Source organism: Atheta coriaria, unplaced genomic scaffold, assembly GCF_025399875.1.
Source record: "Atheta coriaria isolate IRGN ID8LTWV9N9 unplaced genomic scaffold, Caltech_Dcor_3.1 hic_scaffold_2_pilon, whole genome shotgun sequence".
NCBI lineage: Eukaryota > Metazoa > Arthropoda > Insecta > Coleoptera > Staphylinidae > Dalotia > Dalotia coriaria.
In genome coordinates this window covers 1,807,683-1,823,088 of record NW_027045444.1, presented here as the reverse complement: position 1 = coordinate 1,823,088, position 15,406 = coordinate 1,807,683, and the positions used below count along the sequence as shown (strand labels likewise).

Here is a 15,406-nt window from a genome sequence, read left to right as displayed (position 1 = left end):
GTAGTAGAGTTTTGACAGATCTTCGCACGATTTCAAAACATTTGTGAATAAAATAAGAGATATTCAACCAACTTTCGTCGAGTTTTAAACTAAGAATAAATGTTTGAGATCTGAAAACAAATAAAATTAGGGATGAAAAATAATTAGAACAGCTTTAAAAATATTGTTTATTACAAAAACAATTTATGTCATGGCTATAAAAAATTTCTACAATAAATAACAACTCTTTCATAGGTTAAATATATAAAAAAAAGTGAAAATCAACTTCATGGTTCGTGAGTTATGACCCATTTTCCACTGCGTGCTTACACAAAATCACAAACAAAAGGGTGTTTTCAGCGGCCATTTTGAGGCACTTGTAGGCACACTACAGGGTGAAACTAAAGTGCAGATGAAGCAGCAACTCTCTAGCTATAAACTCATACAAAGAAACTAAAAATCACCCCTACAGTTCGCGAGTTATAACCCATTTTCCACCGCGTGTTTTCACAAAATCACAAACAAAAGGGTGTTTTCAGCGGTCATTTTGAAGCACTTCTAGACACATTACAGGATGAATCTAAAGCGCAGATAAAACAGCAACTCTTTAGCTATAAACTCATACAAAGAAACTAAAAATCACCCTTATGGTTCGAGAGTTACAGCCCATTTTCCACCGCGTGTTTTCACAAAATCACAAACAAGCGTGTTTTCAGCGGCCATTTTGAGGCACTTCTAGGTGCCCCACAGGGTGAATCTAAAGCGCAGATGAAACATCAACTATTTAGCTATAAACTCATACAAAGAAACTAAAAATTATCCTTATGGTTCGCGAGTTATAGCCGATTTTCCACCGCGTGTTTTCACAAAATTACAAACAAGCGTGTTTTCAGCGGCCATTTTGAGGCACTTCTAGGTGCCCCACAGGGTGAATCTAAAGCGCAGATGAAACAGCAACTCTTTAGCTATAAACTCATACAAAGAAACTAAAAATTACCCTTATGGTTCGCGAGTTATAGCCGATTTCCCACCGCGTGTTTTCACAAAATTACAAACAAGCGTGTTTTCAGCGGCCATTTCGAGGCACTTCTAGGTGCCCTACAGGGTGAATCTAGAGTGCAGATGAAACAACAACACTCTAGCTATAAACTCATACAAAGAAACTAAAAATCACCCTTATGATTCGCGAGTTATAGCCGATTTTCCACAGCGTGTTCTCACAAAATCACAAACAAGCGTGTTTTCAGCGGCCATTTTGAGGCACTTCTAGGTGCCCTACAGGGTGAATCTAAAGCGCAGATGAAACAGCAAGTCTTTAGCTATAAACTCATATAAAGAAACTGAAGATCACCCTTATGGTTCGTGAGTTACAGCCCATTTTCCACCGCGTGTTTTCACAAAATCACAAACAAGCGTGTTTTCAGCGGCCATTTTGAGGCACTTCTAGGTGCCCTACAGGGTGAATCTAAAGCGCAGATGAAACAGCAAGTCTTTGGCTATAAACTCATATAAAGAAAATGAAGATCACCCTTATGGTTCGTGAGTTACAGCCCATTGTCCACCGCGTGTTTTCACAAAATCACAAACAAGCGTGTTTTCAGCGGCCATTTTGAGGCACTTCTAGGTGCCCTACAGGGTGAATCTAAAGCGCAGATGAAACATCAACTCTTTAGCTATATACTCATACAAAGAAACTAAAAATCACCCTTATGATTCGCGAGTTATAGCCCATTTTCCACCGCGTGTTTTCACAAAATCACAATTAGGGGGTGTTTTTAATGGTAATTTTGGGGCACTTTTAGGCGCACTACAGAGTGAATGTGGGGCGCTGATGAAACAACAATAAAATACTCCATAAAATGGTAGAAACTTAAATTCACTCTTATGGTTCCTATGTTCTAAGGCATTTTCCACGGCGTGTTTTCACAAAATCACAAATGGTGGTATTGAATGGTCATCTAGGGTCACTTCCAGATGGTTTAGGAGCTTGAAAGGGTAGGCATCGTCTCTTGAGCTACAAAATGACGACAAGAAATTAATATATTAAAAAAACGAAATGAAACTGCAACCTTTAGAGCAACCCTTCCGCGTTAAAACAGCACAAACGCCTTCAAACTGGATATTATTATTCATACCTTTTCAATGCAGAGTGACAAGTTAAAATACATTAAATAAAATACAAAAATAAATCTACTTAAATAATTGCAATCAATTTGATATTAAATAAACCATAATACCAAAACTACGGCTCCTCATCAGGCTTGTCCTGATCCTTATCACCATCATAAAACTCGTTCTTCACATCCACCATCTTATCCTCCAACTCCTGTGAAATCCTCGTATCTGGATCCTCCTCCTTCTTCACCTTTTCATCTTCCATGATAGCATCAGAAGGTACATCATGCATCTGTACACTGGGACTATGCTGACACGTCTTCAGATTATCATAGACATACTTAGTAATTGCCTCCAGATATTGTCTACTATTAGCATTCTCTTGTCTAGTAACAACCTCAGGATGCAGCGTAAAATCAGGCGCGAAAAACTCCAAATACTCAGTATAGGGTAACTCATTACTGATTTGTTCATCAACCAGCAGAGAAGTTTCATACGTCCAACAACGCGCGACATTTCTCAATGTGTATCCACCACCACCAACAACAAGCGTTGGCACGTTCAGATCTTTAACAAATTTCACGCAATCACCGTGACCTTTTGTAGAGAGTGAAAAACAACCAAGGCGATCGTTAGCGAGGGAATCCGCGCCGCACTGCAGCACGATTGCAGTAGGATTGTAAAATTCCATTACGTTGGAAATTACAGGCTTGAAGACTTGATAATAGGAAGAATCGTCGATGCCTTCTTTGAATGGGACGTTCACAGAGTAATAACGGCCAGACTCTGCTCCTACTTCGTACATATCACCAGTACCTATATTTAAAAACAATATTTTATAAACAAATAAATATTAATATTATAAAGGTTTTTAACTTACCAGGGAAAAAATAGTTGCCATACTTATGAAAACTAACTGTCATAACTCTATCAGTAAGATAGAATGCTTCCTGAACGCCGTCTCCATGATGTACATCTATGTCAATGTACAATACTCTTGGGTGATACTTTAATAACTCCAAAATTGCTATTACTATATCATTCACATAGCAAAAACCTGAGGCTTCAAACTTTTTCGCATGATGTAAACCACCTGAAACCAGAAATAAGAAAAAAAAGTAAATAAATGTAAATATTAATAATATTAAAGTGAATTATTACCTGACCAATTGATAGCAATATCACAATTATTATTATTCAACTTCATCGCCCCTTCCAATGAAGCTCCAGTGTACATTGAGCAGAAATCGAACAATCCATAGAAAACAGGACAATCATCTCCAACGTTATAATGACTGAGGTGTTTTGTGTAGGCCTGGATGTTTTGTGGAGTTACTCGTTGAAGAAAATCTATGAAAATATAAAAAATAATTAAATTATTTGCTTAAAACAGGAGTAAATGTAATTCTGTTCATACCTATGTATTCATCTGAATGAAACCTGCACATATCATGAACACTGGCATTGTATGGTCTGTAGATGCTCATTTTGTTGTGTAGCCCATAATTCAACACAAGGCTGTGTATCACTGATAGCCTGTGGGGCTTCATCGGGTGCCCAGTGCCATAATGAAAATTGCCAACATCAGGGTTGTAGAAGTAGGATACCTTTTTCGTGGACATGTTGTGGTCGTTGTAATCTCTTCGGGTAGTGAAATAGGTGTGTGTGGGTTCAGTCTACTTCGAATAATAGCTTAAAAAACAAAATAATTAATAAAAACGCGACAACACAAAGTAGACGCTTGGTTAAGTGGAATTTATCGTTCATAGCCGAGGACTACACTCGCGCCTTCACTCTCACATGTAAAACGAATATTCTACATACTTTTGCAAACACATTTTGTTAATTAAAGCGGTGTTTTCATTCGAAAATAAGACGTTTTGCAGCAGAAAAGGGTTTATAACCAAGCAAAGTGGACGTAAACTAACGACGCTACGCGCAACTGAGTAGGCAACCCAATGTACATATTTTGTTTACACCAGTGTAAACATCAATGTTTGAATGATGGTGATGAGAAAAAATGTAAACAACAATAAAACTATTTATTGCAACAATAATATTTATAGAAAATATTAATATTGAATAAATTCTATTACTCCTTCCCCCTTATTTCTAGTCAAAAACTCAAATTTTGCCTTGCAATTGAAGCATTTTTCAGATAAAATTTGCTTTTTTAAAATTTTAGCCGGTCTAACAAACAGCAATTTATTTGTATACATACTTGTATAGATAATAAATATCCATTTAACAGTATACCACGTATATTAGCATATTTTAAAGTGCAAATAATTAATGTTTCTCTTATCAGTAAGCGTTTCACGCATTTCTGCTATCGTAACTTCGTCAAACACGTTCCCGTCCGAGTATTTTTTAACTTTTAAATAACAAAACATGACTTCTAAGGAAAACAAGCTGTTTAAGCAATGTTTAGTCATATTCATTGTGATTTTATCAATAAAAACAATCAAAGCAAAATTAGGCGGGAGAATAATTAATGGCTACTCAGTAGATATCCAATACTTCCCTTTTATGGCATCGCTACAAGTAGATGGAGATCATAAATGTGGAGGTGCCATTGTTTCCAACCGGATTATTGTAACAGCAGCACATTGTAAGCATCAATATAATAATTTGTTTACATCTAGAGTCGGCCATCTTTGTATTACCTTTTGTTATCCCAGGTGATGTTTTTGCAACAGAATTTTACAAAGTACGCGTTGGTTCAACTTATTACGACCACGGTGGATTACTCCTCAACGTCTCACAAGTAATAAAACACCCTGAATACAATCGCAAAAACGCTGATTACGATGTAGCAATAATAGTCCTATCAAAAGATCTCAACTTCAAAGATTCAAAAGGAACAATCGCACCTATTCCTCTCCCGGATAAAAACGACTCACCACAAACAGGTTTAGGGACAGTTGTATTAGGATGGGGCACAACTGATCCAAACGATGATTCTACACCGTCGAAACGTTTACAGAGCGCTTCCCAAAGAGTAATAAGCACAAAAGATTGCGTTTCATTGTTTCCACCAGGAGCCATCACTGAAAGAATGTTTTGCGCACAGAATTATTATTTAAGACAAGATGCATGCACAGTAAGATAAAATTTTAGTGTTTAATAGTTAAATATTAAAATATTCTTACTTTTAAGGGTGATTCCGGCGGTCCAATGTATGGCAGAGGAGAATTAATCGGTATAGTATCCTGGGGCATTGCCTGTGCAGATGGGACAACTCCTGGTGTTTATACAAACGTACCAAAAGTTCTAGATTTTATAAATTCACATCTGAAACAATAAACATAATGTAAATAACATATCATAACAAAAATATGAACTCATAACCTTAAAATCTTAACATTAACATCAATCACAACATTTTACAAGCTAAAAATTGAGGTTACATTCATTATTTCTCTTCTTTTAATGTTTTTACACGTGTTTATTTAATACTGCACATAATCCAATATTATTTGCAAGAGATTCGACAGTTCTACGCAATATTTGTCTGGTTTTATTGTGTGTTACAACTGAATTCGGTTCCATGCGCTAAAACTCTAAATTTTAAATGCATCACGTCCACATAAAATATTATTTTGTCTACACTCAGATACTTCTTTCAACTCTTCGAATTCAATTTGCACTCCGTTTCTTACGTTATCGTCGATTATTAATACAGCAGCAGTATAAAAATTAAATATTTCTTCCTCTTTCTCTCTCCCCACAAATTCCAATTTCATCTCGGTTATCATGTTATCATTTTTCAAATGTTACATAGTGATTACATAATAAATTGCTATTGTATGTATAGTTTACACATTGTTCGAATACTAGTACTGCTGTAATTGTTTTCAACCAAGAGACATAATTATCAATTATCACAAAATACACAATCCTAATTCTTCACAAGACTACGAGACTAATCAAAACCAATAATTTAAATTTTAAACAAGATTTCATTTCATTTGCAATTCTTTCCCTCGCTCTTTCTCTGTATGTGTGTTAGGCCCCTTCAAATACATAAAAAAAAACAATAGAAAATAATTAATTCTACGAATTAAACAGTCTGTAAACAGACTTGTCGACTAGGTGCATATTGTTCTTGCTTACTTATTGCAGATTACTTATTACACATTAAATTAATCTAGATATTGTTTGTGTATCCATCCTTCAGTAAAATATGACTTTGTTTAATGCTTGTATATATGTATACATTTGTTATTACGTTCGTTTACGTACTGTACTTTGTGAATTGTGTGTTTAAATTACTCAATTAACAGCTATTGACTAGTGCGGCTTCGTTTCATCGCATTTGCGTTCAATTCGCACAAAAATATTCATTATTTTTTGTCTTGTTTAGAGCGGTGCAGCGTATGCGGCGTGCTCCTAAATGCTAACAATGTACAATCCTTTAATAGTTTCATTAGTACAACCCTTCAACTACAACTGCTTGCTCCAGAAAAGTTAAAAATTAAGAATACGCTTTGGTTTCTGGTTAAATTGCGGGCGCGCGCGCTGTGTAGATCATTAGATAAGTAGTGTTTTAGTTAGGGTGGAGGTGTCAAGGGCAGGGCGTTCAGGACATCGAAAGGTAGCTGAAGCCCGTCGTGGTGTCGACGTAGCTCCGGGTGCGGCGATGTCCCGTCGTCCGCTGCTGTTATAGCGGCGTTTCCTTCCGCCAGTGGAAGCTGTTTGTTTTCGTGCTGGGATTCGCGCCGCTGGCGGACTTGCGCAGGTTGGCTGCGGCTGTATCCAGACCGTTTTTCACGTTTGCGACTAAGCGTAACGCGGGGTTCGTTACAATACCATTTCTTTTAGGTTTAGAACTAAAAGTAAACATAAAATAGGTTAGAAATGAGTAAAAATATTAAAATTTATAGGTTATACCTTGAATTACTATCAGAATTCTTATTTTTCTCAGATTTCGACGCTGCGCCATTGGATGTTGCGCTATTATTACCCAAAATGATACGCATGTGAGTATCACGAGCGAAATGTGTGTCTGGGGCTTTCGCGAAGTTATTTTGTCTCAGAACAGGTTGATAAATATTCATAGCACCTAAAAATAAGATAATATTACATAAAACCATAAAAATATAGGTTATATTAGGTTATGTTACCAAAAATATTCGGCGCAGGCGTATCATGCACTGGACTCAATGGCGGCGACGCATAAATCGGACTCTGCGGTTCACTCTGCAGCGGTGATAACAATTTACTCAACGGTCGTGTTTTTCCACCACGACTACACTGCTGTAACTGCTGCGTGAAAGACATGGGAGCTGGATTTGAATCACGTGGCCGGTCACCATGTCGACTCGAATGGCTGGAACCAGTCAGATTCGAACTCGATTTCGAGTTGGAACTGTGATTCCCCAGCGAGACCATGGATCTACGCTGTTGGTCATACCATTCGGAAGCTCCGGGGAAGAATATCGCACAGGATGGTTTTGTTTCTGCAGTAGAACCTAAAATTTAAAAAAAAGTAAGGTTACGTTGAAAAATTAAGGTTATGTATTAATAATTACCTGATGTAATAGAATTAGCACTACTGCTAGTGTGTGCCGCCTTGTGTGACCTAGCATTATACTCCTCCAGAAGTCTAACAACACCTCGATGGCCAGATTTCGCCGCAACCCGCAATGCATTCCTCCCACAAGCGTCCGAATGATTCGGATCTGCGCCATGTTCCAACAACGCAACCACACACAACTCATGACCTTCCTGCGCAGCTATCCCCAGCGCAGTCGCACCTTGATTACAAGTGTGATCCGGCATCGCGCCATGCTCCAGCAATAGTTTAACAATATCACTATGCCCTTGCCAACTCGCCGAATGCAGCGCTGTTCTATTCTCTAAATCCACGGCGTCTACGCGTGCGCGTCCAACTGTCAACAACATCTGCACCATTTCCGTATGTCCCTGCCATGCACTCACATGTAATGGCGTCCGTCCTTCTAAATCTCTTGTTTCAACATCCGCGCCTTGCTGAATGAAATATTTGGTCATCGGTAGTCGATTATCCAAAGCAAGCACATACAGTGTACTCCTACCATCGGAATCTTTCATATCAATATCCGCCCCTTGCGAGAGTAATACTTGTACAATATCATAATGACCTTCGAGTGCTGCCAACCTCAACGCGGTTTTCCCATCGTGCGGTTTTTGATCATACGGCGCAGAGTATTTATCAATGAAAAGATTCACCAACGCAGTGTGTCCGCCTTGACACGCTAGAGCCAATGGTGCTTTACCTTCGTTATCAGTTTCATCTACTCTTGCTCCAGCGTCTAATAATGCTTCACAAACATCTTGATGTCCCTCAAACGCGGCGTAATGCAATGGCGTCCATCCGGAATTATCACGATGTTGCTCATCCAGCCCCCTGTCGAGTAACTGTCGAACTACATCAACACAACCTTGTGCCGCGGCTACTGACAACACAGTCCGACCTTCCGAATCCATCGAATCAATACAACAACCCCAGAATAGAAGTAAAGCAACTACAGGCGCATGACCCATACTAGCAGCCGCCCAGAGTGGACTCCGACCACTATTGTCACAATGATCCACATCGGATTCATTCTCAAGCAACAGTTCACACACGTCTTTGTGACCTTCAAATGACGCTACCAACAATGGCGTCATACCTTCCTTATCCTTATGATCAACAGTAGCGCCGCGCTCGAGTAAAGTCTGCACTACACCCACCCCTGGAGTCCGTGGTGCACACAATGCAGCTACAGATAACGCTGTACGTCCATCAGCGTCAGCATGATCAATATTCGCGCCATGTTCCAATAAATGATCCACAATCTCAGCGTGGCCCATGTACGCAGCCGCAATCAACGCTGTTCGGCCTTCATGATCGCTCAGATTGACATCAGCGCCATGCGTGATCAAAATCTTAACTATTTCTTCATGTCCTGACCATGCGGCTGCTCTCAGCGCTGTTCTATGCTCACCATCCATTACATCCAAGTTACAACCACGTTTTACTAGTAATTCCACTACTTCTGTATAACCACCCCATGCGGCCGCCTTCAGGGGTGTCCAACCATCCATGTCAACTTGATCAGGACTCGCGCCAGCTTCCAATAACACTCTTACAACTTGCGCTTGTCCTAATCTCGCTGCTACATGCAAACCATGCACATCTTGTACATCAAACAAAGGTTCAGGGCTTTGTTCTGATGATGTTGAGACAATGGAAGCTATGGATGCTTGCGATTCATATTCACCATCCGCATCGATATCATTCTGCTCAACAGCGCCTGCTTCTAACAATAATTTCAATACTTTTGGATCTGTTGGTAAAACGCACCGAAATTCACTCCCGTGATTTCATTACCTTCCAATAAACAATCTTCAACATTACATCCGCTTAGAATCAACCATAAGACAGTTAAAGTATGCACATCCAGGGTTTTTTCTTGTTTGTCTTCAACAACATCAGCCATCTTGTCTTTTTTGATAACCTGTGCATAAATAGGAAAATCATCCTTTTGCTGCACATCTACTTCATCGAAGTTATTAACTTCGACATCATCTAACTTTTTAACCTCTTCCAAAGCTTTGAGATCACAATAAATCTCTGTCGATGACTTCTCCAGTGTATTATCAAGCTGTACGCTTGTATTTAAACTGGTATTCAAGCAGTTGTTCTTCTTCGAATGCTTACCCTTCTGCTCTTTTTCACTCATGTACTGCTCCATGCGAGTCAAATGAAAAGCATAATCATATATCTCTTGATTACTCAAATACTTCGCATGCAGAGTGTAATACATAGCCAGGACAATATGCCCTTCGTAGATATTACATAAATACTTCTGTGTGCAGTGTTTTATATCCAGCAACCACTCAGCGAATGAATGATGAAATAACCTAATATTACCTGACCTTGACACGACAATAACTCTCTTTAACAACTGAAAACGTTTTTTGAAATCTTCACTTGTCACATTATTAATACGCAATATATCAAATAATAATTGTTCATTTAATGAACATTTAGCTGCTAGAATGATGTTTAATAGTGGTTGTACCTTTGCAAATTGTCTTCGATTGAATAATCTTTGACATAACCAAAGATATAAACCATTCAGTGTTCCTGGTATCTCCCGGACTTCTCTGAGGACAATAAAATTATCCGAGACACCATCTAAGACTTTTTCTAGATACAAAAAACATCCATTCGATTTAATATGTAGTTGATTCAGCATTTCAGCTGTATCTCTACTTATGTGTTGTCGCAGACTGTTTTCCTGATCTAACCTAGCTAGGATATACTGTTGGACATCTCTGACGACTTGTGATTTTCTCAGGTCGTCTAATGATAGTTTTCTGAATCCTGTGAACATTTTCGCGATGCTTTTCGATTGTTTCCTTGCTGTGCATACCAATAACAACCACTGGGGGAATAAGTGATGATGATTCGCTAATAATTCAGCAATTGTTTTGCTTTGTGATGATCTATCGCGTGGTTTTGACCTTGTAAGTGTTGAATTTAAATAAATGAATGAATGTTCATCGATGGAATCGATTAAAATGAATAAACTTGTCTTTGGCGGGTCGATTTCAAGCAGAGGGAAGAGTAGTGCTCGTTTGAGGCAGTCGTCCGGGTTGCTTTCAATGTTTTTCGCACGCAGAGCGATTTGTATCTCTGTATCTGACTTTAACTTCTCTAAATATGCGTCGGCGATGAGTGTGCGTGGATTTACAGGTAGATTGGGTATTGGTGGTGTGTCAACTGTTGCAGATGCAGATGTAGAAGGTGTTTTGCGTTGTAAACTGCCATTTTCATCGCAGGAATCGTATGTGTTTGTTGTTGTTGGTTCTGATTCGGAGGTGATGCCGCTTTGTAGTTTGCGTCGTATGGAGCGCTCTTTGTGACTCTCTGTTGAGTGGTTGAGGATTTGTGTTACTAGAGAGCGGACGAATTCGCTCAGAGAGAGGGATTTCTCGTTGTGGCCCTGGAGGAAGTGATGTGCGAGTAGTCTTCGGTTTAATGCGCGTTGTTGGCGTCCTGAAGGACCCTGGGAGGGCCAGCATAGCTCCGAGCAGAATGTGGTTTTACCACAACCAGGCCCACCTAAAATATAATTGATGTTTTTAATGGTTCTTAGGAAATTTGATGTTTTTGTGGGAAAAATGTGGAATTTTGTGAAATTTGTATGTTTGTTACACTTTAACATCAAAACTACTCAATGGATCATCATGAAATTTTGTGTAGATATTCTCAGAAGTATTGAGAAGAACATAGGAAACGTTTTATAAAAAAAATTAAAATATTTTCCTCAAAAATTGAAAAAAAAAACACTAAAAAATATAAAAAATCAATTTTGATCAATTTTTAATTTAATATTTCTTACCTAATAATAATGCCCCACATGTCTTTGACACGGGACGTTGATCCAGGCAGTGCAGCAGCTTCTGGAAGGCCCACTCGCGACAGTAGAACTTCTTCCGGTCGTCGTGCTGCTGATGCGGCTGCTGCATTTTCATTCGATCTTCTTCGAGCGACGTGTGGCGGGCTCAATGCATCAGATCATCAATTTGTTATCGCGGCCCGAGCGCATACTCCACATCTACAACAATGGGAATTATAGTCAAGTGGTGTTGTCGCGGTGTGTAAGCACTGAGACAACTTATTCAGCGGTTAACTCAACTAATTGAAAATGATCTATCGTATCAGTCTATGAATGAATGAGAATACAATTGGAATTACAATGGGTTAAAGATATTATGATATGGATTATTCACCTTATAAATTGAGTTCAAATGGGTTTAACAGGATTTTTTGTTGGAGGAAAATAAAAGAAGAAAAAAATTGTTTCGATGTTCATTTTTTTGAAATAAAAACTTAACTAAGGACCCTATTAATATGAAAATTTGATATTTTGTAAATTAAAATAAGATTTTCAAGTATAAGGAAGAATTATTTATTTTTAACCAGTTGTTTTAAATCTTAACCCCAAAAAATATATTTTCTGCGTTTTTTCACAGTAAAAACTTAACTAACAATTATTTTAATGTGAAAATATGGTACTTAGTAAATCAAAAATAGATCTATGACCATAAGAATGTTATTAACAAATAGATATAATTTTATGGGCAATTTTAACCTCAAAAAGAATATTTCAGCGTTTTTTCATCATAAAAACTTTACTAACAACTATTGTAATCAGAAAATTGGATACTTGGTAAATCTAGAGACAATATTTAAATAAAATGAAGGATTATTTGTTTGTAACAAGTTGTTTAAATTTTACAGGCAATTTTACCCTCAAATATTATATTTTTCTGTGTTTTTCACAATAAAAAATGTATTAATAACTATTTTAATGTGAAATTTTAAAACTTAGTAAATAAAAACAAGAACTGTAAGTTTAAAAGAAAATACTTTGTTCATAGCGTGTAATTCTAATGTTATTACTCGTTTTAAATCCCAAAAACGGTTATATTTTGCGCTTTCCTCAATAAAAACATAACGGACAGAAATGAAATTGTGAAAATATTCCGTTTGAAATTTCTACAAGCAAAAATAAGAATAACTTGTTTATCTCATGTGTTTCTAAAGTTATAAACATTTTAGTCTTACTAATGTAATTTTTTTTGTTTTGTCGCCATAAAAATTGAATTAATGATTAGATAAGTGTGAAAATTTGATATTTGATAAAATTAGAAGTAACCTACAAGTAGAATAAAGATTTATTCGTTTATCAGACGCTGTTATTAAGTTATAATCAATTTTAACCACTAAAATACAATATTTTGGCGTCTTTTCGCGATAAAAAACATAACTTTTAATAAAATAAGAAAAGTCCTATAAACAAAAGAATGCATTATTCGTTTATTATCTTTTGTTTAAATGTTTTGACTCATTTTAACATCAGAACTTTATATATTTCCCCACTTTTTGTCAATAAAAACTTAACGAATGGTGTGATAACATTGTGTAAATTTGGGATCATATAGTAACAGGTATTATCTATGTGCAAAAATACATTTGTTTAATGTAAGTTTAATTTGAAGCACTTGCAAAGTTAAAAGCAATTTTAACCAAAAAATTTGAATTTTTTTGCTATTTTCCTCAATAAAAATTAAATTAATATGAAACAAGACTTAAAAAATTAGTATGTTGATAGAAAATGAATACAAATATAGTAAAAAGAAAGAATCAATCAATTATTTCTCGCGATTTTAAAATTATAACCAAATTTAACCTCAAAATGACATTATTTACGTATTTTATCGCAATAAAAACCAAATTAACACCTACACAATTATAAGAAGTTGCTATTATACAAAATAATAACTGATCTACACATAGCAGAAAGAATTATTGGTCTATTTATTTTTGTTTAAAAGTTATAACCTATTTTAACCTCAAAAATTGAAATATTTTACATTTACCTCAATAAATACTTAACTAACAAAGTTATAATTAAAAAATGTACTAAATAGGAAGAATATGAAGAGAACTACAAGTAGAAGAAAGAATTATTCATCCACCTCAGTTTCTTTAAAAGTTATAACGAATTTTATCACTAAAAATAGCTAATTTATAAATTTTACCAAAGAGAATGTACCAACAATCACAAAAACTCATAATTAGATAAAACACGACAACATTTACAACAATCTCAAAGAATTACTAACCTATCACAACTGGAATTAAAATTATCATCAATTTAATCACAAATATGACTAATATTCATCATTTTTATCAATAAAAAACTAAACTAATCACTCAAACACTCAAAAAATAAATAATTCAACCCACTAACACCTAGTATTTAGTATTTATATCTAGTAAATAAAATAAACACATAAAATAATTCACCTATCTACCTGACTAATGACTAATTTCAACACAAACCCACAGTATACTGTATACTGCATAAATATCAATAACCCACAATTACCTCACTTAACACTTATAAACACAAATCAATGTTTCCAATCATATCTCACATTTCGCACACCTTACGACCACACACAACGAACTAAACAAAACAAAACATAACACGAATACCATTTACTGCACCTGTAATCCCCTTGAACACCGAATAATCTCACTGTGAGATGTTCACGACATGTAAACCAACCGAAGAATGAAAAAACGCATAAACTTAAAACTTAAATGAATGACTCACTCATATCACACAACTCATACTCATTTTATGAATATGATCTCAGCAATACAGAAAAAAACTAGTACAACATTTTCACACACCGTTTCAATGCAAACGCCTGGAAATCCACCGCGTTTTCCCACGAAATTCGCGATTACATCCTCACAGAATGTTATACAGATGATAATTAAAACCCCGATTGGAATAAAACCGCCCATAAAACCCAATTAAAGCATCACACATACAAAAATAAACCACAAACCAAAAATGTGACCTAAAAAACGTAAAATTCTATTCTTATTGCACAATACATGAAAAATGCGTGCATTAATAAATATTGTGTTTGCGTTGGTGGCGGCTGCGAGACTATTTATAGTTGTTTTGACATCCTGCGCGCATCCGCATCACACGGCTGTGATTTCTTTGATTAGAGACTGAATATGACGGAAACACCGAGGGTGGAGAATGTGGAGAATACACATTACATTGACAAGTAGACACATAGAGAGATGAAACAAATGAAGACTAAGACTACTCACCGGTTATATTCAGGCGTTCGGTGGTGGTTGGATATCCGTTTGGATTGTGGGACGCGAAACGCGGGCGGATTGCAGCACACGCACAAGCCACACTCACTCGCGCACCAACTCGGAGATTTGCATTTTGTTGGTTATGATTATGACTCACTCGATCGTTGGTGAGATGTGTTTCTGGTCGCGATTTTAGACGCACAGTTGACTCGCGAGATGAATAAATGAGATTTCCGTGGGCACTCTTCAAGAACACTGCCGGACGGCTGAGTGCAGCGCTTGATTGTTTCTAGTGGCAATATTAGGAACTAATTTGACTTCACTAGCGCCATCTTTCGTGTGAATTATTAACTGTAGTTTATATACATTATGTCTAGCTGTTTTATTAAGTTTAAAAATTGTTATTTTTGTTATTTATGAAGCGGTTTTTGTTATAAATTTAATGTTTGGTTATATAATGATTGAAAATTATGAAAAACTTCAAAAGTTTTTGTTAAAAGTATGAAAAACTAATTTATGTTTAACTTTAAGCACATGGTATAATTGAGCAATGCTAGCGACGCCTGGCAGTGAAAATCTGAACTATTTATGACATACATCGTGTATGATGAAAATTTAATTAACAAATTTAACGTAAAA

The 15,406-nt window shown here is 36.5% G+C and overlaps 3 protein-coding genes across 5 annotated transcripts; 1 reads left to right on the top strand and 2 right to left on the bottom strand.

The window, feature by feature from the left end:
- Positions 1-153: 153 nt before the first annotated feature.
- On the bottom strand, positions 154-4,062 carry HDAC3 (histone deacetylase 3). 3 transcript variants are annotated; one of them, XM_065310566.1, is made up of 6 exons: positions 3,919-4,062; positions 3,512-3,786; positions 3,256-3,444; positions 2,975-3,187; positions 2,217-2,910; positions 154-1,993 (listed from the first exon to the last, which is right to left on the bottom strand). In XM_065310566.1, exons 2-5 carry the CDS (start codon positions 3,714-3,716, stop codon positions 2,222-2,224), a joined length of 1,296 nt encoding a protein of 431 aa, XP_065166638.1. In that variant the 5' UTR covers positions 3,717-3,786; positions 3,919-4,062; the 3' UTR covers positions 154-1,993; positions 2,217-2,221. The 3 variants fall into 3 exon arrangements, with proteins under 3 accessions (XP_065166638.1, XP_065166649.1, XP_065166629.1); XM_065310577.1 differs by lacking the exon at positions 154-1,993 and adding an exon at positions 2,085-2,114; XM_065310557.1 differs by lacking the exon at positions 154-1,993 and having other exon boundaries at positions 2,085-2,910.
- Positions 4,063-4,414: 352 nt separating this feature from the next.
- LOC135797961 (trypsin-7-like) lies at positions 4,415-5,417 on the top strand. Its single transcript, XM_065310591.1, has 3 exons — positions 4,415-4,705; positions 4,776-5,197; positions 5,254-5,417. Exons 1-3 carry the CDS (start codon positions 4,486-4,488, stop codon positions 5,398-5,400), a joined length of 789 nt encoding a protein of 262 aa, XP_065166663.1. The 5' UTR covers positions 4,415-4,485; the 3' UTR covers positions 5,401-5,417.
- A 61-nt stretch (positions 5,418-5,478) lies between these two features.
- On the bottom strand, positions 5,479-15,050 carry LOC135797941 (ankyrin repeat domain-containing protein 50). The gene is given in 7 exon segments (XM_065310546.1): positions 5,479-6,926; positions 6,988-7,159; positions 7,221-7,568; positions 7,629-9,416; positions 9,419-11,191; positions 11,472-11,687; positions 14,777-15,050. Coding segments are annotated over 6 exon segments (4,383 nt in total). The 5' UTR covers positions 11,605-11,687; positions 14,777-15,050; the 3' UTR covers positions 5,479-6,757.
- Positions 15,051-15,406: the final 356 nt, after the last annotated feature.

What these genes read in the sequence shown, in the direction of transcription:
- HDAC3 (XM_065310566.1), bottom strand. Translation starts at nt 3,716, where the DNA reads ATGTCCACGAAAAAGGTATCCTACTTCTACAACCCTGATGTTGGCAAT. An exon ending in TATTGCTATCAATTGGTCAG is followed by an intron (nt 3,188 to 3,255) that starts GTAATAATTCAC and finishes TTCTGGTTTCAG; the next exon opens with GTGGTTTACATCATGCGAAA. An exon ending in TGGCAACTATTTTTTCCCTG is followed by an intron (nt 2,911 to 2,974) that starts GTAAGTTAAAAA and finishes TTTTAAATATAG; the next exon opens with GTACTGGTGATATGTACGAA.
- LOC135797961 (XM_065310591.1), top strand. Translation starts at nt 4,486, where the DNA reads ATGACTTCTAAGGAAAACAAGCTGTTTAAGCAATGTTTAGTCATATTC. An exon ending in TATTGTAACAGCAGCACATT is followed by an intron (nt 4,706 to 4,775) that starts GTAAGCATCAAT and finishes TTGTTATCCCAG; the next exon opens with GTGATGTTTTTGCAACAGAA. An exon ending in TAAGACAAGATGCATGCACA is followed by an intron (nt 5,198 to 5,253) that starts GTAAGATAAAAT and finishes CTTACTTTTAAG; the next exon opens with GGTGATTCCGGCGGTCCAAT.